At 42.8% G+C, this 24,785-nt stretch overlaps 1 protein-coding gene across 2 annotated transcripts in view; it reads left to right on the forward strand.

The window, feature by feature from the left end:
- The window catches only part of DENND4C (DENN domain containing 4C), a 117,676-nt gene that overhangs the window by 34,085 nt on the left and 58,806 nt on the right, over window positions 1-24,785 (forward strand). For both annotated transcript variants that reach the window (XM_056519884.1, XM_056519894.1), the window contains one exon: window positions 11,715-11,967. In XM_056519884.1, the coding sequence (XP_056375859.1) occupies window positions 11,715-11,967 (253 nt within the window). The remainder of the gene's footprint in view (window positions 1-11,714; window positions 11,968-24,785) is intronic.

Raw genomic sequence — 24,785 nt, forward strand, 5'->3', positions numbered from 1 at the left:
GCGTGTGACATCACGCTCTGCCCCTCAATGCAAACTTATGGGAGGGGGCGTGATTGCTGTCACGCCCCCTCCCGTAGGCTTGCATTGAGGGGCGGAGCATGACGTCACACGGGGACTGATTACAAACGGGGTGGGGACTGATTACAAACGGGGTGCCGCGTGCATGATCCCGGGGGTCCCCAGCGGCGGCACTCCCGCGATCAGGCATCTTATCCCCTATCCTTTGGATAGGGGATAAGATGTGTAAGCACCGGAGAACCCCTTTAACCCCTTAAGGACCAAGGACGTACTGGTACGTCCTTGGTCCTGCTCCCGTGATATAACGCGGGGTTACACGGTAACCCCGCATCATATCACGGCAGGCTCAGCGTCATAGTGAAGCCGGGACCCGCCGCTAATAGCGCGCAGCGCCGATCGCGGCGCCGCGCGCTATTAACCCTTTAGCCGCGTGGCTAAAAGCGACAGTGAAACCATGCCGGTTAACTCAGTGGGCTGTTCGGGATAGCCACGGTGAAATCGCGGCATCCCGAACAGCTTACAGGACAGCGGGAGGGCCCCTATCTGCCTCCTCGCTGTCCGATCGCCGAATGACTGCTCAGTGCCTGAGATCCAGGCATGAGCAGTCATGCGGCAGAATCATCGATCACTGGTTTCTTATGAGAAACCAGTGATCAATGATAAATATCAGTGTGTGCGGTGTTATAGGTCCCTATGGGAGCTATAACACTGCAAAAAAAAGTGAAAAAAAAAGTGAATAAATATCATTTAACCCCTCCCCTATTAAAAGTTTGAATCACCCCCCTTTTCCCATAAAAAAAAGTGTAAATAAAAATAAACATATATGGTATCACCGCGTGCGGAAATGTCCGAATTATAAAAATATATCCTTAATTAAACCGCTCGGTCAATGGCGTGCGTGCAAAAAAATTCCAAAGTCCAAAATAGTGCATTTTTGGTCACTTTTTAGATAATTTAAAAATGAATAAAAAGCGATCAATAAGTCCTATCAATGCAAAAATGGTACCGTTAAAAACCAGATCACGGCGCAAAAAATGAGCCCTCATACCGCCCCATACATGGAAAAATAAAAAAGTTATAGGGGTCAGAAGATGACAATTTTAAACGTATTAATTTTCCTGCATGTAGTTGTTATTTTTTCCAGAAGTATGACAAAATCAAACCTATATAAGTAGGGTATCATTTTAATCGTATGGACCTACAGAATAAAGATAAGGTGTCATTTTTATCGAAAAATGTACTACGTAGAAGCGGAAGCCCCCAAAAGTTACAAAACAGCGTGTTTTTTTTTTCAATTTTGGCGCACAATGATTTTTTTTTCCGTTTCACCGTAGATTTTTGGGCAAAATGACTGACGTCATTACAAAGTAGAATTGGTGGCGCAAAAAATAAGCCATCATATGGATTTTTAGGTGCAAAATTGAAAGCGTTATGATTTTTTAAAGGCAAGGAGCAAAACAAGAAAATGCAAAAACGGAAAAAACCCCGGTCCTTAAGGGGTTAAGCTTAGTGTCTGTAGGAGGCAGACGCAAGTCTCCAGACCTGGTCGCTTATTTTTCTTATTTTTCAGTTTATGGATGTTTGTTAGAATTTTCTCTCCCTTTATTTTTCCCTTTTCAGGTGGGGTCTCAGGAACATAGCGTTCACTGTTTCCCCATTTGCTAAGAAGGGGCACAGACATCGAGTCGTGTACTGTCAACCCCTTCTTATTATTTCCATTGATAATTGTTGTGTGATTTTGTTGTCAGCACATTCAACTATGTAAAGACGAAAGTATTTCATACGATTAGTGCATTCATTCAGATCTAGGATGTGTTATCATAGTGTTCCCTTTATTTTTTTGAGCGGTGTACAATGTTTACTTAATTCAAACACCTCAGAAGGTATCATGTCCCATCGTATATCAATAAAGCTATTGAAGTAGTGGAAGATACTAACAACTCTATGGGGAAATTATCTGTTTTCGGCCAAGTTGGTTTTCAGGGAGGACTGTTCTCTGAAGCTGTGAGCTTTAATCGACTTTAATCCCAATGTTGGAAATGTTGCCGTTTTTACTATACAATGTGTGCGCTGGCTGCCTCTGTTTCATAGAATTTAATAGAACATATTATTAAATGAACCCCTCAAAGATGTTTTACCACAAAGATAAATGGATCTAAAATGATGCATTCTGTGAAATTAAAGATATTTCCAATGTACAGATGTTTCTGAAAACAGGGACTTGCCAGTAATGGCAGACATCCGCGCGATCGTGGATCACCAGAACGGCAGACAGAGGTCCCCTCATCTGGCTCCGCTGCCTTCCACTGGTCTTCTGCTCTGGTCTGAGACCGATAACACTGATCAGTGCTATGCCCTATGCATAGCACTGAACAGTATTAGCAATTGAATGATTGCTATACATGGTCCCCTATGGGGACTATTAAAGGACAACTGTAGTGGTCAAAAATCCCTGCCCAAATGTTCCCCAAACAAAAGTTACACAATTCAGTCAATTAGTCCTATTTACCTATATGCAGCCGTTTCTGAGATATTAGAGTTGCCAGCATAGCCCAGTAGTCCTGCGTCCGTCCCCTAATCATTACATTGCAGCCGCCATCTTGGGGACGGAGATCTCTTCCTCCCAGCAGTGTTTGTGCTCCCCCCCTAGCCTCCGTCGGGTCCTCCCTGCTTATGCATATGCATGAGCGGGTGCTTTCTGAGGCAGCCATAGGCTCATCCTCAGAAACGCCCCTATCTGTAAGATTCAAGCAGGGGGAGAATGAGGACGTCCACAGCTCCTCCCCCCTCCCCTGCTCTGTCTACACAGGACCTCACTTATCACGGGGAGGTTTCAAGTTTTCATGGGGGAAACACAGAGCAAACCACAGAGCAGGGAGGGGGGAGGGGAGGACGTGTGTGTGAAGGATACATATTACACTGCACGGGCTGGTGGTGTATAGACTACAGGGAATAAATATCATACTGGAGATGATTCTGTGTGTGAGATGGGGGGAGGGGGACTACTGAATGACACATGCTGGGAGTTGTAGTCCCTGTTATGTGTGTGTTTATGCCAGTGTTTCCCAACCAGGGAATGCTGGGAGTAGTAGTTTTGCAACATCTGGAGGCACCCTGGTTGGGAAACACTGGTGTATGAACTACAACTCCCAGGAGATTACAGAGATACAATAGAGGTGTTGGTGACATATAACTCCCAGGAGACTACAGAGATACAATACAGGTGTTGGTGAACTACAACCCCCAGGAGACTACAGAGATACAATATAGGTGTTGGTGAACTACAACTCCCAGCCAGGAGACTACAGAGATACAATATAGGTGTTAGTGAACTACAACTCCCAGGAGACTACAGAGATACAATATAGGTGTTGGTGAACTACAACCCCCAGGAGACTACAGAGATACAATAGAGGTGTTGGTGAACTACAACTCCCAGGAGACTACAGAGATACAATATAGGTGTTGATGAACTACAACCCCCTGGAGACTACAGAGATACAATATAGGTGTTGGTGAACTACAACCCCCAGGAGACTACAGAGATACAATATAGGTGTTGGTGAACTACAACTCCCAGGAGACTACAGAGATACAATATAGGTGTTGATGAACTACAACCCCCTGGAGACTACAGAGATACAATATAGGTGTTGGTGAACTACAACCCCCAGGAGACTACAGAGATACAATATAGGTGTTGGTGAACTACAACTCCCAGCCAGGAGACTACAGAGATACAATATAGGTGTTGGTGAACTACAACTCCCAGGAGACTACAGAGATACAATATAGGTGTTGGTGAACTACAACCCCCAGGAGACTACAGAGATACAATAGAGGTGTTGGTGAACTACAACTCCCAGGAGACTACAGAGATACAATATAGGTGTTGGTGAACTACAACTCCCAGGAGACTACAGAGATACAATATAGGTGTTGATGAACTACAACCCCCTGGAGACTACAGAGATACAATATAGGTGTTGGTGAACTACAACACCCAGGAGACTACAGAGATACAATAGAGGTGTTGGTGAACTACAACTCCCAGAAGACTCCTGATACAATAGAGGTGTTGGTGAACTACAACACCCAGGAGACTACAGAGGTACAATAGAGGTGTTGGTGAACTACAACTCCCAGGAGACTACAGAGATACAATAGAGGTGTTGGTGAACTACAACTCCCAGGAGTCTCCTGATACAGTAGAGGTGTTGGTGAACTACAACTCCTTTATACACTCAAACAGCAGAAAGCTGACAGGGCATGCTGGGATTTGTAGTCTTGCAACAGCTGGAGGCACCACTGGAATTCCCAGCATGCCCGAACAGCATATAAAATAACTGGGCATGCTTGGAGTTGTAGTTGTGAAAAAGAGGGAGGGACCCCTATCAGGACAGTTTTATAGACAAACAATTATGTTTTTTTTACCATTTTTACTACAGTGAGCACGGAGGCAGCTGCTTCATCACTGGACAGGAGCCAGCATGGGGAGGGGGAGATGAGCAGAAGGGGAGGGTGTATGCATAGGGAAGGGAGATGTGGGCGTTACAATATAATAATTTGCTCGGGGGGATAGAACAGGGGGAGGGCAGCAGCTTACAGGAAGTAAGCACAAGGCATGATGGGAGATGTAGTTTTATTTTCACTTCTCCGTAATTCATGTGCTGATAACGGGAGAAAGACTGGGCCAATTTTGATGGGGGAGACATCGTTGGAAAGGTCTTTCAAAGACCTATTAAATGAGGTAAAAAAAAGTTTTTTTGCCCAGCACTGCAGATGTCCTTAAAGTGTAAAAATAAAAGTAAAATTAAAAATAAAAGTAAAAAGAATGTGAAAAATCCCCTCACACAATAAAAATTTAAATTGTCCTTTTTTCCCCATTTTACCCACAAAAAGTGTAAAACAATTATTTTTTAATAAACATATTTGGTATAGCCGCGTGCGTAAATACCCGAACTTTAACCCCTTAGGGACTCAGCCTATTTTCACCTTAAGGACTCAGCGTTTTTCTGTTTTTGTATTTTCATTTTTTCCTCATTACCTTCTAAAAATCATAACGCTTAAAATTTTGCACATAAAATTCCATATTACGGCTTATTTTTTGCGTAACCAATTCTACTTTGCAGTGACATTAGTCATTTTACCCAAAAATCCACGGCAAAACAGAAAAAAAATTCCTTGTGCGGCAAAATTGAAGAAAAAATTTCATTTTGTAACTTTTGGGGGCTTCCGTTTCTATGCAGTGCATTTTTTGGCAAAAAATAACACCTTATCTTTATTCTGTAAGTCCATACGGTTAAAATGATCCCCTACTTATATAGGTTGGATATTGTCGTACTTCGGAAAAAAATCATAACGACATGCAGGAAAATTTCTATGTTAAAAATTCTCATCTTCTAACCCCTATAACTTTTTTTATTTTTCCGCATACGGGACGGTATGAAGGCTCATTTTTTGCGCCGTGTTCTGAGGTTTTTATCATTACCATTTTTGTATGGATCAAACTTTTTGATTGCTTTTTATTCATTTTTTTCATGATATAAACAGTGACCAAAAATACGCTATTTTGGACTATGGAATTTTTTTGCGCATACGTCATTGACCGTGCGATTTAATTAACAATATATTTTTATAGTTCAGACATTTCCGCACGCGGCGATACCACATAGGTTTATTTTTATTTACACATTTTTTTTTTTTTTTTTATGGGAAAAGGGGGGGGATTCAAACTTTTATTAGGAAAGGGGTTAAATGACCTTTAACTTTTTTTTTTTTTTTCACTTTTTCTTTGCAGTGCTATAGCTCCCATAGGGAGCTATAGCACTGCACACACTGATCTCTTATGCTGATCCCTGCAAAGCCATAGCTTTGCACGGATCAGTGAGATAGGGGCTCGATTGCTCAAGCCTGTAGCTCAGGCTGGAAGCAATCAAACCCCGATCGGACGCCACGGAGAAAGGTAAGGAGACCTCCGTCTGCGCCCCAGCTGATCGGAACATCGCGATTTTATCGCGATGTCCCGATCAGCCCGACTGAGCTGCCGGGAAGCGTTTACTTTCACTTTCAGACGCGGCGGTCAACTTTGATCGCCGCGTCTGAAGGGTTAATAGCGTGCGGCACAATGATCGGTGCCGTGCGCTGTTAGCCCAGGGTCCCGGCTATGACTAGCAGCCGGTACCGACCCGGGGTGATGCGGGATCACGGCGTAACCCCTTTTTAAACACCGGGACCTGGCTTAGGACGTACAGGTAAGCCCTGAGTCCTTAAGGATCGGGGATGCAGGGCGTATGCAAAATTGCTGCTTTTTATAACCTCTTAGTCCAAATAAAATTGATAAAAAAATGTATTAAAAGTTTTATATATGCAAATGTGGTATAAAATAAAATCACAGATCACGGTGCAAAAAATGAGCCCTCATACCGCTGCTTATACGGATAAATAAAAAAGTTATAGGACTGCAAAATGGAGGGATTTTAAACACACTAATATGGTTAAAAAAATTTTTTAAGCGTTATAATAATAGAAAAGTATGTAATCATGGGTATCATTTTTATCGTATTGACCCACAGAATAAAGAAAATGGGTCTATTTTACCGTAAAGTATACATCATGAAAACTAAATCTACCAAAATTTGCTAAGTTTTCTTATCAATTTCCCCACACAAATAGTATTTTTTTGGTTGCGCCATACATTTTATGGTAAAATAAGTGATGTCATTACAAAGGACAACTGGTTGCGCAAAAAACAAGCCCTCATACTAGTCTGTGGATGAAAATATAAGAGAGTTATAAGTTAGTTAGAAGGCAAGAAGGAAAAAACGTAAAAATAAAATGGTCTGAGTCCTTAACTCCGACAGTCCTTAACCCCGCGTCATATCGGGTCGGCTAATACAGGACATCACCAATGCGGTGATGCCCTGTATTAACCCTTCAGACGCGGCGATCAAAGCTGACCGCCGCGTCTGAAGTGAAAGTGAAAGTATCCCGGCTGCTCAGTCGGGCTGTTCGGGACCGCCGCGGTGAAATCGCTGCATCCCAAACAGCTTACAGGGCCCTTACCTGCCTCCTCAGTGTCCGATCGATGAATGACTGCTCCGTGCCTGAGATCCAGGCAGGAGCAGTCAAGCGCCGATAACACTGATCACAGGCGTGTTAATACACGCCAGTGATCAGTATGAGAGATCAGTGTGTGCAGTGTTATAGTTCCCTATGGGACCTATAACACTGCAAAAAAAAGTGTTAATAAAGGTCATTTAACCCCTTCCCTAATAAAAGTTTGAATCACCCCCCTTTTCCCATAAAAAAGATAAAACAGTGTAAATAAAAAAAAAATAAACATATGTGGTATCACCGCGTGTGTACATGTCCGAACTATAAAAATAGATCATTAATTAAACCGCACGGTCGATGGCGTACGCGCAAAAAAATTCCCAAGTCCAAAAAAGCGGAATTTTGGTCACTTTTTATACCATTAAAAAATGAATAAAAAGTGATCAAAAAGTCCGATCAAAACAAAAATCGAAAAAAATTGATTTTTAGGTGGAAAATTGAAAGGGTTATGATTTTTAAAAGGTAAGGAGGAAAAAATGAAAGTGCAAAAACTGAAAAACCCTGAGTCCTTAAGGGGTTAAGGCCCAAATGGGCTGAGTGCTTAAGGGGTTAAACTTACCAGGGGAAAGTAACAGGTGTTGGCAATATAAAAATCACACCTGAAAACATAAAAAGGAGAGAAGTTCACGTAGTCTTTGCATTGTGTGTCTGTGTGTGCCACACTAAGCATGGACAACAGAAAGAGGAGAAGAGAACTGTCTGAGGACTTCAGAACCAAAATTTGCTGAAAAATAGCAACAATCTCAAGATTACAAGGCCATCTCCAGAGGTCTAGATTTGCCTTTGTCCATAATGCGCAGCATTATCAAGAAATTTGCAACCCATGGCACTGTAGCTAATCTCCCTGGGCGTGGACGGAAGAGAAAAATTTGATGAAAGGTGTCAACTAGGGATCGACCGATTATTGGTATGGCCGATATTATCGGCCGATGATCACGATTTTGCCGATAAGCCAATAATGCCCTGCCCCCCGCACCGCCCCCACCGCACCGCGAAATGAACTTGAGTTAGCCAAAATCCTTCTGGGAAAACGTCTTGTGGACAGTTGAGACCAAGATAGAGCTTCTTGGTAAAGCACATCATTCTACTGTTTACCAAATATGGAATGAGGCCTACAAAGAAAAGAACACAGTACCTACAGTGAAATATGGTGGAGGTTCAATGATGGGTTGTTTTTCTTCCTCTGGCACTGGGGGCCTTGAATGTGTGCAAGGCATCATGAAATCTGAGGATTACAAATGGAATTTGGGTTGCACTGTACAGCCCAGTGTAAGAAAGCTGGGTTTGCGTCCGAGATCTTGGGTCAGCAGGACAATGACCCCAAACATATGTCAAAAAGCACCCAGAAATGGATGGGAACAAAACCATGGAGAATTCTGAAGTGGCAGCAATGAGTGAGGTAGAAAGAATACGGCATTCAATTTATGAATTTGGCAGAAATCCTGTAGACTTGCCTGTGACTTCCACATAATCTGTAGATTAAACACTGTAGTCTTGGGCTGTGGTGCGAAAATTTTTGCAAACATCCTGCCGTCCAAGCCATCACTGAAGTTGCACTTTAAAATAGGAGAAAAATGTGCTGTATGATGGCAAACAGGTGTGAATGAAAGATGTTTGTCCATTTTTGAGGATATGTTGGGTAAATAAGACACATGGGAAGTATCTTGTACAAAGTGAGTGAGTGTCAAATTTATTGCCTGTGCCTAACCTTGCCTAAACATGTATTGCATAAACCGGACATTGGCTTTTCTGTGTAAATAACAATCACTGTATCATTACTCCCAAATCTCTTCTCACCAGTTCACATTCTCATTAATAGGGATACATGTGAGTCATTTTTGTTATCACCTTTCCCATCCTCCCATGTCACATGGCTGTGATCCAGAGTAATTAAGTACGCACCTGCTGTTTGGAGACCCTTAACCCCTGTATCCTGGAAACCATGTATTGTATATAGGCAAGGACTGGGATGCTGCCAAGTCATCTTCCCCATGGTTGTGAGCTTTTTTTGTGTGTATGTGTGCACGTGTGTAAATGTGTATGGTGTGTGTTTGTAAATATACAGTGCCTTGCATAAGTATTTACCCACTTGGACCTTTTGCTACTGTTATGATCTGGAATTCGAATAGACTCCTTTGCCCAGATTTATCAAATTGTGTGAGAGTAAAAATGAAGTAATTTTCCCATAGAAACCAATCGCAGCTTAGCTTTCACTTTACCAGAGCTGGTTAGCTGAGCTGTGATTGGTCGCTGTGCGAAAATCATTCCATTTTTTTTCTCTCACATGGTTTGATAAATCTGGGCCAAGCTTCAGAGTTACCATGAGCCCCTTGGTTGCTTTTTTGATTCATTTTCTTCTTGCCTAGTTTGTCAGTTTGGATGGATGACTTTGTCTTGGATTCTATGGTGCACCATGACATGTTCAAAGAATGTATAGTTCAGTGGGGATTAGCGTGCAAATAATTGTAGATGAAGGATATATCCTAATTTGCAAATACCGTACATTTTTTAAAAATCAGACAATGTGATTTTATGGATTTTTTTTCTCTTTATGTCTCTCATAGTTGAGGTATAACCTATGATGAACATTACAGGCCTCTCATCTTTTTAAGTGGGAGAACTTGCACAATTGGTGGCTGACTAAATACTTTTTTGACCCTCTGTATGTCTATTATCCATATGACCGCAAGGGCCCTGTGGATGTAATTTTAACAGTGATTGATAATCCACTCTCTCCAGATTTTACTGTTTAGTATTATTAAATGTTTTTATGTTTAACTGGCTCCATTTAATTATTTAAACCATCTATCCGTCACACACTCAGCTTTTAGATTGAGTGAACTTTTTTTTTTTTTTTTTAAGTATGTTTAAAATTGCCCTAATTTGACCACCTATAACCTTCACATTTTTTTGTATAAAGGGATGAATGAGGGCAATTTTTTTTTGTGCCGTGATTTGTAGTTTTTATCGCTACCACGACATAATATGCATTTTTTTTATAAACATTTTTTATCGGAATATGATGTGACAAAAAAGTAGCAATTATTGATTTTTTTTTAAATGCTTACATCATTCACCATATGGGATCATTATGATTTATGCAAGCAGCGGACATTTATGCACGTAGTGATATTAAATATGTTTTATAATTATTTATTTTACACTTTTTGGGGTAAAATTGGAACAAGGGGCCATAAAAATTTTTTGTGGGAGCAGAGGCATTTTCACTTGAAACTTTTTTTTTTTTTTTTTTTTTACTATATATATATATATATATATATATATATATATATATATATATATATATATATAATATATATATATTTTTTTTACACTTTTTATGACCCCAATGGGGACTAATTTTTGCAATCTTTAGTTTTCAGATACTGATCAGTGCTATGCATATGCATAGCGCTGATCAGGGTTATCAGCAATCTACTTCTCTGGTCTGCTGGAAAGGGACTGCTGGTCTTTGGGGGGACCTTTGTCTGCCATTTTGGATGATCGGATCCCCTGCGGCAATGCCGTGGGCGATCTGATCATCCATTTAAAATGTTAAATTGCCACAGATTCCATGAGCTGTATTCATCACGGCATCTGAGGGGTTAAGGTCGAACATAAACTCGATCACTGATGTCCGCCATTACCGGCGGGTCCATGGCTGCTGAAAGCAGTTGGGACCTGCCATGCTTAATGCGAGCACCATTCCAGTGCTCGCGTCATGTATAAGACGTAGATGTAAGTCCTGATGCGTTAAGTACCAGGACATACATTTACTCCCTATGTCATTAAGTGGTTAAGTCAGTACCCTAACACACACTTACAGGCAGTGAAGAGAACTTAAAGGGGTACTCCGGTGGAAAACTTTTTTTTTTTTTTTTTTTTAAATGAACTTGTGCCAGAAAATTAAACAGATTTGTAAATTACTTCTATTAAAAAATCTTTATCCTTCCAGTACCTATTACCAGCTATATGCTACTGAGGAAATTCTTTGCTTTTTGGATTTCTTTCTTGTCTTGTCCGCAGTGCTCTCTGCTGACACCTCTGTCCGTGTCACAAACTGTCCAGAGCAGCATAGGTTTGCTATGAGGATTTTCTCCTGCTCTGGACAGTTCCTGATACGGGCATCAGGTGTCAGCAGACAGTGCTGTGGACAAGACAAAAAAAGAAATTCAAAAAGAAAAGAATTTCCTCTGTAGCATACAGTTGCTAAAAAGTACCTGCCATGTCTCACAGATATGGCAGGGTTTGCAAAAGAGAATATCACTTTTTATTGTCCCAATCATAAGGGATTTGCAGGGAATTATTTCTTATTTTTTCTTTTGGAAGACCACAAATTTCACTTACATCACGGAGCAGAATGTTTTAGTTTTCACCTTGAGTTTCACGATCAACTGCAAGCAATGAATCTTGTATTAACTGTTGTTAGGCTTATGGTAAACTGTATGCAGAAACCAGTTACGTCCTTAGACGTGCTTTGTATCTTATATCCTTATACATTCTTTGTATCTTATGACTTGTATTTTCAGAATTTTAGTTTTGTCTGACTATACTTACTCTTACTTCTATTCTTCTTCTAGAGTGTTGTATGAAGGAAAAGAACGCCTTATGTCTGGCTGTGAAACCATTCAAGCAACACCATACGGACGTTGTGCTAATGTCAATAACAGCTCAACAAGCTCCTCGAGAATATTCATCACCTATCGGCGGGCAGCGCCAGATCGTACTCAAAACTCTTTAGCAGTTACAGACATCTGTGTGATCATCACTAACAAAGGAGAAACTCCACCTCACACCTTCTGTAAGATTGAAAAAAACCTCAATGCTGGAATGGTAAGAAAACCTATTCAATTGGAGGAACAGTACCAGCCATAAGTGAAACTTTATAACTAGAGTTTATGTATAGAGAATAAATAGCGCATTGTTAAAACAATATTTAGTTACTAGTAATGAGGTATCTGTTAGATTTATGATTATGAAAATAAAGATTTCAAACGTTGACAGTTCAACAAACTCTCAACTTTTTTTTTCCAACATTTGTCATACATCAAGATATAGAGAATGAAATATTGCATTGGCTCAGGAGCAAAGTCCATTCCAAAAAGGGAAGGTGACTGTTGTGACTGGTGATAACTTTGTTTCTGGCCATTTAAAGTTTTACAATGTATTGTAGCATCAACTGCACCACCCTAGTGGTTTAGGCACCCTAACAGGTTTAAGAACGTTAATAAACATTTTAAGTGGATATAAAAAAATTTAAAAAAAAATTCACTTCTGCCAATCCCCTCTTGCTTGTATCATGGCACATAGAAAATAACTGCTCAGCCAAACACTGGCCACAGCAGTACACCCTGTTCCAAATTATTATGCAAACGATATTTTTCTCATTTATGTAAATAATTGATGTAAATAATAGTCAGCATAATTCTTATGTTATCAACTATTAAGAGTACAATTCAAATTTTATTGAACAAACCTCTTAATGATAACAGTATTTTTTTTAAACATAAACCTACAATGCACTGTTCCAAATTATTCTGCACAGTAAGTTTCAAAACACTTTATAGGTTGTAAAGAACTGAAAATTGTCATTTGTTGTGTTTTTTGCATTTTTACTAAAATCAAAAGCCATTTCAATCAAACTTTTAACAACATTTTAACAGGTCACATTACATTTTAACATAGGACCCCTTATCTGATAGCAGCTTCACGAGTCTTACATCCATTGAACTTGTGAGTTTTTGGATAGTTTCTTTTTGAATTTGTTTGAAAGATATCAGAATAGCCTCTCAGAGCTGCTGTTTGGATGTAAACTGCCTCCCACCCTCATAGATCTTTTTCTTGAGGATGCTACAGAGGGACTCAATAGGATTGAGGTCAGGGGAGGATGGAGGCCACACCATGATTTTCTCTCCTTTTAACCTTATAGCTGCCATTGATGCAGTTGGTGCATTGTCATGCACGAAGATGATTTTATTAGGGAAAGCATAGTTCTTCATTCTGCACCAGGGAAGAAAGTGGCCAGTCAGAAACTCCACATACTTTTCAGTGGTCATCTTTACACCTTCGGGGACCCTTAAGGGGCCGACCAGCTCTCTTCCCATGATTCTGGCCCAAAACAGGACTCCACCACCGCCTTGCTGATGTTGCAGCCTTGTTTGAACAGGGTTGCATTCCACCTACCATCCACCACTCCATCCAGGGTTGCATGGCACTCATCAGTGAACAGGACTGTTTGAAAATTAGTCTTCATGTATTTTTATTTGCCCAATGCAGCCATTTCTGCTTGTAAACATCATTCAGCAGGCATCAGAAAAAAAAGGTGATCGGTGGTGTATTATACACCACCAATCACCTTCCATACTGTACTGGGAGGTGGCAGTGTTGCCATCCCCCTAGAACAGCCATGATTGGGTGGTCAGAATGACCGCACCAATCACAGCAGTATGGGGAGGGATGAGGCGCTTGCTGCTCCGTTCTGCCCACCATTTGCTTTTCATCTGGTGAGCATGACGTAGCCCAGTGCTGATTCTCCCCCTCAGTAAAAAATAAGTGCCCCTTGGCACCGTTTTTGTGCCCCCTGGCACATTAGATTTAGGGTCAGTTTTAGATTATGCAGCGTACCATCACTGCATGTTTCTGCAGGTCTGCAGCACCTTTAACTGGTTGACCCGAGCCCTGCAGGGTCACTGCGGTCTGCCCCAAGCCTTTTTTTGGGTCTCTTGGGCGCAAAACTTTTTCTTTTTTTTCTGCTAATCGTGTGGCCGGACCCTCTTCCGTATAAAAGAGCGGTCATCGCCCAGAAACGCTGATCAGTTTTGGAATAATGATCAGCAGTTTTTTGTGGTGCAGGTGCTTTTTCGGGGATTATAAGCGGCGGACCGTGCCCCCAGCAGCAGCCAGTGTTGTGTGGATGGACCGTACCAGTGTGTGCAGCCTGCCCTCACCGCTGACAGTGATTTATTACTGATCAGCTGATTTTTTTTGGGTTCAGACGGGTGCTTTTGGGGGTTTAAGCATTATTAAAATTTTAGTTTTTTTTATGTGGGAGTCTGTGTATGTGCCACCAGCCACTGTTCTGGACTGAGCGGCCGGACCCCCTCTGACTTCTGCGCCCCCTGCCACCACCAAGCGCTAATCAGTGCGCATACCACTGATTAGGTAAAGCTTTTTTTCGGCACAGGGTTTTTTGCGCTAGAAGTCCATTTTAGTTTTTTTTTAAGTTTAGTTTTATTTTATATTTTTTCTGTTGGGTAGTGGGTTAGGGCGGGTTAGGGCAGGCATTATTGCACCACACCACACACACCAATAAAGTTTTCCCCCCTACACACACATACACTCTCCCCCCCCCCCCCCCCCATTAATGTAGGGAAATGGCCCGCAGGGCATTTTCAGCGGAGGAAGCATATGCCTTACTTGCCTGAAAGCACAATTGAGGGCGAGGAAGACCCCACATTTTGATTTTGATTTTGATCTTTCTCGTCTTCTTCATCTAGTGATAAGCCACCAAGGCTTGCGAGCCCACAAACCCCCATCTACTCCTGACCATGTGTCCCATGCTAGTATGAGTCCCCCTGGCGCAAACCCGGGCTCAGTTTTGGCTAGGCCCATTTGCTGGTTCCCAGTCGATGCAGGCAGAACGAGTACCTTTTGGGGCCCCGTGCTTCCTATGGGCCTAGTAAAACAAAAACAGTGTCAGGCAATACTGGAGTGGGGACATCCTCTACCAGACCCCACTCTACAGTATGGCCATGGCACATATCCGGTTCCATGCCAATCGGAAAGGTTTGCATTATGCTGATAATGCGCCATGCCCCAACCCCCCCCCCCCCCCCCCCAAAATGTTTTTTTCGGAGCCCTATGTCCCTGGAAGGGAGGTCTCTATTGAGGAGTCTTTCATCAGCTTTAAGGGGATATTCCGCTTCCGGCAATACATCCCATCCAAGTGGGCGAGGTATAGTGTGAAGATGTATAAACTTTGCGAGAGTACCTCAGGGTACACTTGCAAGTTTATGGTGTATGAGGGACGAGATTCCTGTATTGAACCCCCAGAATGTCCCCCCACTCTGGGTGTTAGTGGAAAAATCGTTTGGGGCCTTTTGCACCCATTGCTAGATAAGGGTTACCACCTTTACGTGGATAACTTTTATACTAGTATCCCTCTGTTCACATCCCTCGCCGCCAGATCCATGTCAGCTTGTGGGACAGTCCGGAAGAATCAAAGAGGCCTCCCAACCTATCCCCTCCAGACTCCTATCCCCGTGGGGAGTCCCGTGCCCTTACCCATTAAAACCTGTTGCTGGTCAGGTATAAGGATAAGAGGGATGTCCTTATGCTGACCACAATTCCTGGGAAACGGCAGCACCCCTGTTCCTGTGCAAGGTACCGTGGGACCGGTCCTCAAGCGCGCTTGTATTCTGGAATCGGTATATGGGGGGAGTTTATTTCTCTGATCATGCCCTCAAGCCATATAATACCATGTGGAAAACACTGACATGGTACAAAAAAGCTTTAGTATACATGGTAACGATTGCCATGTACAACTCTTTTGTACTGTCCCAGTATGCTGGCAACCCAGGGACATACCTGCAGTTCCAAGAGGAAGTCCTAAAGGTCCTGATCTTTGGTGACCGCCAAAGAGTGGGCCAGAGCACCTCTAGAACTGTGGGTCCCCGGATCATCTCAGGCCAACACTTTCCAGGTGAGGTCCCCCACGCTGGAAAGAAGGGACAATCCCAGAAAAAATGCAGTGTGTGTCGCAAGAGGGGGATAGGGAAGGACACCACCACTCAATGCGACACTTGCCCCAATCATCCGGGGCCCCTGCGTTAGAGATTGCTTCGGGGAGTATCACACTTCCATGGAGTACTACATTTTTAATCCTTTAGTACTACATTTTTAATCCTTTTCCCTCATCTTAATTTCCCATAATTTTACCCCAATGTACAAGTCCAGAGTACATTGTCGCCACACTGGGTCACAGAGTCAACAGCATTGGGGCTTTGCAAGTTGCCTCAAATGCGCAGCCATCTTTCCCCACCTGAGCGGGTTGCGCATTTGAGGTAACAGAATAGGGACTGCCACTCACATCACATTCCCAGAATGATGATTCAGATCATAGGGTTTGGGGCAGGCATGATTTTTACTTTTGGCTATACTGTGATTCATCATTCTGGGAAAATAATTGACATATCAGTAGTAAAACTGCAATTTTCATTACCCCCAAACTACACTTCATCCATTCCTGGGAAATAAATTTAGGGAACACCCGTCCGTTCCAAATGTCCACTTCACCCCTATACACCTTCCGTAGGGGGTGTACTGTTTGTAATATGCTCACATGTGGGTGTTCCTTTCTTGTATTTTCCTCTGAGTATATGTAACTGTTAGGTCCATAACAAATATTGGCCTCAAATGCCAAGAGTTCTCACTCATGAGCTCTCTCGTATTTCCAGGCGACAATTCGGAGTCACATGCTATTTTCAAAAGCTACCCTTCATCCATTCCTGGAAAATGAATTTAGGAAACACCCGTGCGTTCAAAATGTCCTCCTTGCCCCTATACCCATTCTTGGGGGGGGGGGGGGGGGGGGGTTACTTTCTGTAATGTTGTCACATGTGGGTGTTTCTTTTTTGTATCTTCCTCTGAATGTATGTAACCGTCAGCTACTGATATGCCATAGGCCTCAAATGCACACAGACCTCTGTGACTTGAGTCTTGTTGTGCACCCGCCCAGCACGTTACCCCTTATGTGGATGTGTTTCCATAGTCAGGAGAAAAAGCCCTCCAAAATTTGTAACCCAATTTCTCCAGTCACCCCTTGGGAAAATGATAAAAAATTGGGTAACCCCATCATTTTAGTGTAAAAAATAAAATGTTTTCATTTTACGGCCCACTGTTCAAAAAACCTGCGAGGTGTAAGTTCTCACTCTACCTCTTGTTACCTTCCTTGAGGGGTGTAGTTTCAAAATTGTGGTCACTTGGCTGTGTTTTTTTTTTTTTTTTAGATTTTATGTCAGAACCTCAACCATTGCAGTGCAAATCACCACTTTAGGCCTCAAATCTCATCGGTGCTGTCTCGCTCCTAAGCCCTGTTTTGCACCCGCATAGTGCTTTACTGCCATTTATGGGGTATTTCCTTACTCTGAGTGTGTGGCGGATAGATGGTTTAAATCCGCCACACACTCAGCCTTTAGATTGAGAAAGTCTATGAGGATTGCTTCTGTATTATCTTATTGCTATATCTATTTTGTGAGATTTGTGGCTAGCTTTTTGTGAACTGGTATTTCCTTTTTGAGTTTTCTTCTTTGCCTACAAATCTCATAATTCCATTTTCCTCCCTCCCACACATCAGCCACCCCACCCATTGGAACATAAATGAGCTGCATCCATTCAAAAGACCTGTGGTTTTCAATCAGGGTGCTTACAGCTGTTGCATTATTTGCAGATTGATCTCTCTCCCACCAAGCGATCCCTCCACCCATTGAAGCAGACAGGCTCCCTGTCATCAGCTGACTAGTGAGTCAGGTCTCGGCCGCATTGCAACCTGGAAAAAATCTGAGACAACAGTCATTTTGTATGCTGTTAAAAAAAAAAATACTGGGGTGAAAATCACATAAGAATTGTGAGAAAACCGTCACACACAGGTACAGACACTATATTATGAACGCCCTTCTGTCCTGGTACTTAAAGGAGTAGTCCAATGGTGACTCGGTGGTGAACAACTTATCCCCTATCTTAAGGATAGGGGATAAGTTGCAGATTGCGGGGGGTCCGACCGCTGGGGCCCCCTGCGATCTCCTGTATGGAGCCCCGAGAGCCCGCGGGAAGGGGGCGTGTCGACCTCCGCACGAAGCGGCGGCCGACACGCCCCCTCAATACAACTCTCTATGGCAGAGCCGGCTCTGCCATTGAGATGTATTGAGGGGGCGTGTCGGCCGCCGCTTCGTGTGGGGGTCGACACCCGCTATCTGGCCGGAGAGCCGGGGCCCTGTACAGAGAGATCGCAGGGGGCCCCAGCGGTCGGACCCCCCGCAATCTCAAACTTATCCCCTATCCTTAGGATAGGGGATAAGTTTTTCACCACTGGACTACCCCTTTAAGGACGAAGGGGGTATGCATACGCCTGTGGGAATTTTGTCCCTGCCAGGCGGGGACCGGACCAGGGTGACTGCTGATATCAATCAGCAGGCACCCCGCGCAAATGCCCAGGGGGGGGCTCATCAGACTGCCCCCCACGTCGGCAAATTCACATTTGCGATTTGCGGCTATTCCGGGTCATACGGGTCTATGGTGACCCGGAAAATAGGGGGGATCGCGATTGTCCAAGACACCGACAATCCCCCTGAAGGGATAGGAATGAGGGGGAAGGGGTGTCACCCCTCCTATCCCTGCTATTGGGCGTGTAGAAGCGATCGGGGGGGGGGGGGGGTTTAACTTTCGTTTTCCCCATTCTGCCCACCCACAATGAACGGGGAAACCGAAGGGGACCAGCGACGAAGTCCACTTACACTGCGGGCGACGATCGATGTCGGAGATCGGCGGGCGGCATGTCGTGCGGCTGGCTCCCTGGATCCGACTGAAGCCGGTAAGTTGCCTAGCAACATCTAGAGGGCTACAGTTTGAGACCACTATACAGTGTTCTCTACACTGTTGCACTCCAGATGTTGCAAAACTACAGCTCTCAGCATGCCCAGACAAGCTGTCATGCTGGGATTTGTAGTTTTGCAACAGCTGGAGGGCTACAGTTTGGATATCACTGTGCAGTGAACTGTGGCCCTCTAGATCTAGCAAAACTACAACTCCCAGCACGCCCACATAGCAGTTTGCTGTCTGGGCATGCTGGGATTTGTAGTTTTGCAACATCTCGGTCCACAGTTTGGAGATCACTGTGCAGTGGCCTCTAAACTGTAGCCCTCCAGATGTTGCAAAACTGCAAATCCCAGCATGCCCAAACAGCTGTCTTGGCATGCTGGGAGTTGTAGTTGCGTACCTCCAGCTGTTGCATAACTACATCTCCCAGCATGCACCTCGGCGATCAGTACATGCTGGGAGTTGTAGTTTTGCAATAGCTGGAGGGACACTGGTTGGAAAATACTGAGTTAGGTAACTAACTGAAGGTTTTCCAACCAGTGTGCCTCCAGCTGTTGCAAAAGTACAACTCCCAGCATTCACGGTCTGTCAGTGCATGCTGGGAGTTGTACTTTTGAAACAGCTGGAGGTTTGCCCCCCCCCCATGTGAGAATGTACAGGGTACATTCACACGGGCAGGTTAACAGTAAGTTTCCTGCTTCAAGTATGAGCTGCGACAAATTTTTCGCCGCAGCGCAAGCTCGTATCGGTAAGCTCACTGTAAACCTCCGCCAGTGCGAATGTACCCTAAAAACACTACACTAACACATAATAAAGGGTAAAACACTACATATACACCCCTTACACTGCCCCCCCCCCCAAATAAAAATTAAAAACGTATTGTACAGCAGTGTTTCCAAAAGGGAGCCTCCAGCTGTTGCAAAACAACAACTCCCAGCATTTCCGGACAGCCACTGACTGTCCAGGCATGCTGGGAGTTTAGCAACAGCTGGAGGCACCCTGTTTGGGAATCACTGGCGTAGAATACCCCTATGTCCACCCCTCTGCAATCCCTAATTTAGTCCTCAAATGCACATGGCGCTCTCTCACTTCGGAGCCCTGTCGTATTTCAAGGAAACAGTTTAGGGCCACATATGAGGTATTTCCGTACTCGGGAGAAATTGCACTACAATTTTTGGGGGGCTTTTTCTCCTTTTACCTCTTATGAAAAGGTGAAGTTGGGGTCTACACCAGCCTGTTAGTGTAAAAAAAATTTTTTACACTAACATGCTGGTGTTGCCCTTTACTTTTTATTTTCACAAGAGGTAAAAGGAAAAAAAAAGACCCCAAAAATTGGTAACGCAATTTCTCCCGAGTACGGAAATGCCCCATATGTGGCCGTAAAATGCTCTGCGGGCGCATAACAAGGCTCAGGAGTGAGAGCGCACTATGTACATTTGAGGCCTAATTAAATACCCACATGCGACCCCATTTTGGAAACACCCCTCATGGCACGTAACAAGGGGTATAGTGAACTTTAACACCCCACAGGTGTTTGACGATTTTTTATTAAAGTTAAATGGGAAAATAAAAATTCACTAAAATGCTGGTGTTATCCAAAATTTTTCATTTTCACAAAGGAAAATAGGAAAAAAAGCCTCCCAAAATTTGTAACCCCTTTTCTTAGTATATAAATACCCCATATGTGGATGTAAAGTGCTCTACTGGCGAACTACAATGCTCAGAAGAGAAGGAGCGCCATTGGGCTTTTGGAGAGAAAATTTGTCCGGAATTGAAGGCCACGTGTGTTTACAAAGCCCCCATAGTACCAGAACAAGGAACCTCCCCTACATTTGACCCCATTTTAGAAACTACACCCCTGACGGAATGTCATAAGGGGTACAGTGAGCATTCACGCCCCACAGGTGTCTGACAGATTTTTGGAAAAGTGGTCCGTGAAAATGAAAAATGTAATTTTTCGTTTGCCCAGCCCACTGTTCCAAAGGTCTGTCAAACGCCAGTAGGGTGTAAATGCTCACTGTACCCCTTATTACATTTTGTGAGGTGTGTAGTTTGCAAAATGGGGTCACATGTGGGGGGGGGGGGTCCACTGTTCTGGCACCACGGGGGGCTTTGTAAACACACATGGCCCCCGACTTCTATTCCAAACAAATTCTCTCTCTAAAAGCTCAATGGCGCTCCTTCTCTTCCGAGCATTGTAGTGCACTCACAGTGCACTTGACATCCACACGTGGGTTTTTCCATACTCAGAAGAAATGGGGTTACAAATTTTGGGGGGTATTTTCTCCTATTACCCCTTGTAAAAAAGTAAAATTTGGGGGAAAACCAGCATTTTAGTGAAAAAAATTTTTTTTTTCATTTACACATAGTTACATAGTTACATAGTTACATAGTTAGTACGGTCGAAAAAAGACATATGTCCATCAAGTTCAACCAGGGAATTAAGGGGTAGGGGTGTGGCGCGATATTGGGGAAGGGATGAGATTTTATATTTCTTCATAAGCATTAATCTTATTTTGTTCCAGGAATGTATCTAATCCTGTTTTAAAGCTGTTAATTGTTCCTGCTGTGACCAGTTCCTGAGGTAGACCGTTCCATAAATTCACAGTCCTCACGGTAAAGAAGGCGTGTCGCCCCTTGAGACTAAACTTTTTTTTCTCCAGACGGAGGGAGTGCCCCCTCGTCCTTTGGGGGGGTTTAACCTGGAACAGTTTTTCTCCATATTTTTTGTATGGGCCATTAATATACTTATATACGTTTATCATATCCCCCCTTAAACGTCTCTTCTCAAGACTAAACAATTGTAACTCCTTTAATCGCTCCTCATAGCTAAGATGTTCCATGCCCCATATTAGTTTAGTCGCGCGTCTCTGCACCCTTTCCAACTCCGCAGTGTCCCTTTTATGGACAGGTGACCAAAACTGAACAGCATATTCCAGGTGAGGCCGTACCAATGCTTTATAAAGGGGGAGTATTATGTCCCTGTCCCTTGAGTCCATGCCTCTTTTGATACATGACAATATCCTGCCGGCTTTGGAAGCAGCAGCCTGACATTGCATGCTATTCTGTAGTCTGTGATCTACAAGTACACCCAGATCCTTCTCTACCAGTGACTCTGCCAGTTTAATCCCCCCTAAGACATACGATGCATGCAGGTTATTAGTACCCAGATGCATAACTTTACATTTATCCACATTGAACCTCATTTGCCAAGTGGATGCCCAGACACTTAGTCTATGCAAGTCATCTTGTAACTTATGCACATCCTCTATAGACTGTACTGTGCTACAAAGCTTGGTGTCATCTGCAAAGATAGAAACAGAGCTGTTAATACCATCCTCTATATCATTGATAAATAAATTAAACAGCAGCGGGCCCAGTACTGAACCTTGGGGTACACCACTAATAACCGGGGACCAATCAGAGTACGAATCATTGACCACCACTCTCTGGGTACGATCCATGAGCCAGTGTTCAATCCAGTTACAAACTAAAATTTCCAAACCCAAAGACCTTAACTTACCTGTCAGACGTCTATGAGGGACAGTATCAAATGCTTTAGCAAAATCCAGAAACACTATATCCACAGCCATTCCTCTGTCAAGGCTTCTACTCACCTCTTCATAAAAGCAAATTAGATTGGTTTGACAACTTCTATCCTTAGTAAACCCATGCTGGCTATCACTTATAATACAATTATCCCCTATGTATTCCTGTATGTAATCCCTTATAAGTCCTTCAAACAATTTACCCACAATGCACGTTAAACTTACCGGTCTATAATTTCCTGGGGAAGACCTAGAGCCCTTTTTGAAGATTGGCACCACATTCGCCTTGCGCCAGTCCCTTGGCACAATACCAGACACCAGAGAATCTCTAAATATCATGAACAGGGGTACAGATATTACTGAACTTACCTCTCTAAGAACTCTTGGGTGTAGTCCATCCGGTCCTGGGGATTTGCTTACATTTATATCACTTAACTTACCTTGTACCATCTCTACATTAAGCCAGTTCAGTACATTACATGATGTGTTACCAGCACTGACCTGGCCAATGTCAGCTCCTTCTTCCATAGTGTATACAGAACTAAAGAACCCATTCAGTAGCTCCGCCTTCTATTGATCGCCTGTGACAACCTCCCCATTATCATTATTAAGGGGTCCTACATGCTCTGTCCTTGGTTTTTTTGCATTTATATATCTAAAAAAATATTTAGGATTAGTTTTGCTTTCTTTGGCCACCTGTCTCTCATTTTGAATTTTTGCTGTTTTTATTACATTTTTACAGATTTTATTAAGCTCTTTGTACTGTTTAAATGTTATCGCTGACCCATCAGATTTGTATTTTTTGAAGGCTATTTTTTTGCTGTTTATTGCTCTTTTAACATCATGTGTCAGCCATGTAGGATTTAGTTTCAATCGTTTATATTTGTTCCCCTTTGGTATATATTTAGCTGTATAGTTATTTAGAGTTAATTTAAAGATGTCCCATTTACCTTCTGTATCAGTATTTGAGAACACCTCCCCCCAGTCTATGTCCTGTAGTGCAGCCCTCAGCCCAGGGAAGTTTGCCTTTTTAAAGTTATATGTTTTTGCTTTCCCCGTCTGTCTTTGTTTTCTACATTTTAAGTCAAAAGTAACTATATTGTGGTCACTATTACCAAGGTTTTCCCTCACAGTTACATTACCAACCAGCTCTGCGTTGTTGGAAATGATCAGATCCAACAAGGCATCACTTCTTGTTGGGTCCTCCACAAACTGGCCCATAAAATTATCCTGCAATAAATTTAGGAATTGTCGCCCCTTTGTAGTTTTAGCCAACCCCGGACCCCAATCTATATCTGGATAGTTAAAATCTCCCATTATTACCACTGTACCTGCCCGGGCGGCCCTCTCTATTTGTTTATGAAGCCGAACTTCTATCTCTTCAGTGATATTAGGGGGTCTGTAGATTACCCCAAATATTATTTTTTCAGTATTTCCCTCCTTTTGTAATTCTACCCACAGTGATTCCACCTCCTCAGAATCATCACACACTATGGCATCGTTCACACTGACTTTCATACCACTTCTTACATACAGACAGACTCCACCACCTTTTCTGTTCATTCTATCCTTGCGAAACAATGTAAACCCCTGCAGATTGACAGCCCAGTCATGCGAGGAGTCCAGCCATGTCTCAGTGACCCCAACTTTAACAAAAAGTGTCAAGCATCTGTGGGGTGTTAAGACTCACCATAACCCTTGTTACGTTCCTTGAGGAGTGTAGTTTCCATAATAGTGTGCCATGTGTTTATTTATTTATTTATTTATTTATTTTTTTGCTGTCCTGGCACCATAGGGGCTTCCTAAATGTGACATGCCCCCCAAAAACCATTTCAGAAAAACTCACTCTCCAAAATCCCATTGTCGCTCCTTCTCTTCTGAGCCCTCTGCTGAGCCCACCGAACACTTTACATACACATGAGGTATTTCCAAAATTTTGAGAGAATTTTCTCCTTTTACCCCTTGTAAAAATTCAAAAACTGGGTCTACAAGAACATGCGAAAAAAATGAAGATTTTTAATTTTCTCCTTCACTTTGCTGCTATTCCTGTGAAACATCTAAAGGGTTAACAAACTTACTGAATGTCATTTTGAATACTTTGAGGTGTGCAGTTTTTATAATGGGGTCATTTATGGGGTATTTCTAATATGAAGACCCTTCAAATTCACTTCAAACCTGAACTGGTCCCTGAAAAATTCAGATTTTGAAAATTTTTGTGAAAAATTGGAAAATTGCTGCTGAACTTTGAAGCCCTCTGATGTCTTCCAAAAGTAAAAACATGTCAACTTTATGATGCAAACAAAAAGTAGACATATTGTATATGTGAATCAATATATAATTTATTTGGAATGTCTATTTTCCTTACAAGCAGAGAGCTTCAAAGTTAGAAAAATGCAAAATTTTCAAACTTTTCATCAAATTTTTGAATTTTTCACCAAGAAATGATGCAGGTATCGACGAAAATTTACCACTACCATAAAGTAGAATATGTCACGAAAAAACTGTCTCGGA

The sequence above is a fragment of the Hyla sarda genome, chromosome 1 (assembly GCF_029499605.1).
Source record: "Hyla sarda isolate aHylSar1 chromosome 1, aHylSar1.hap1, whole genome shotgun sequence".
Taxonomy (NCBI): Eukaryota; Metazoa; Chordata; class Amphibia; order Anura; family Hylidae; genus Hyla; species Hyla sarda.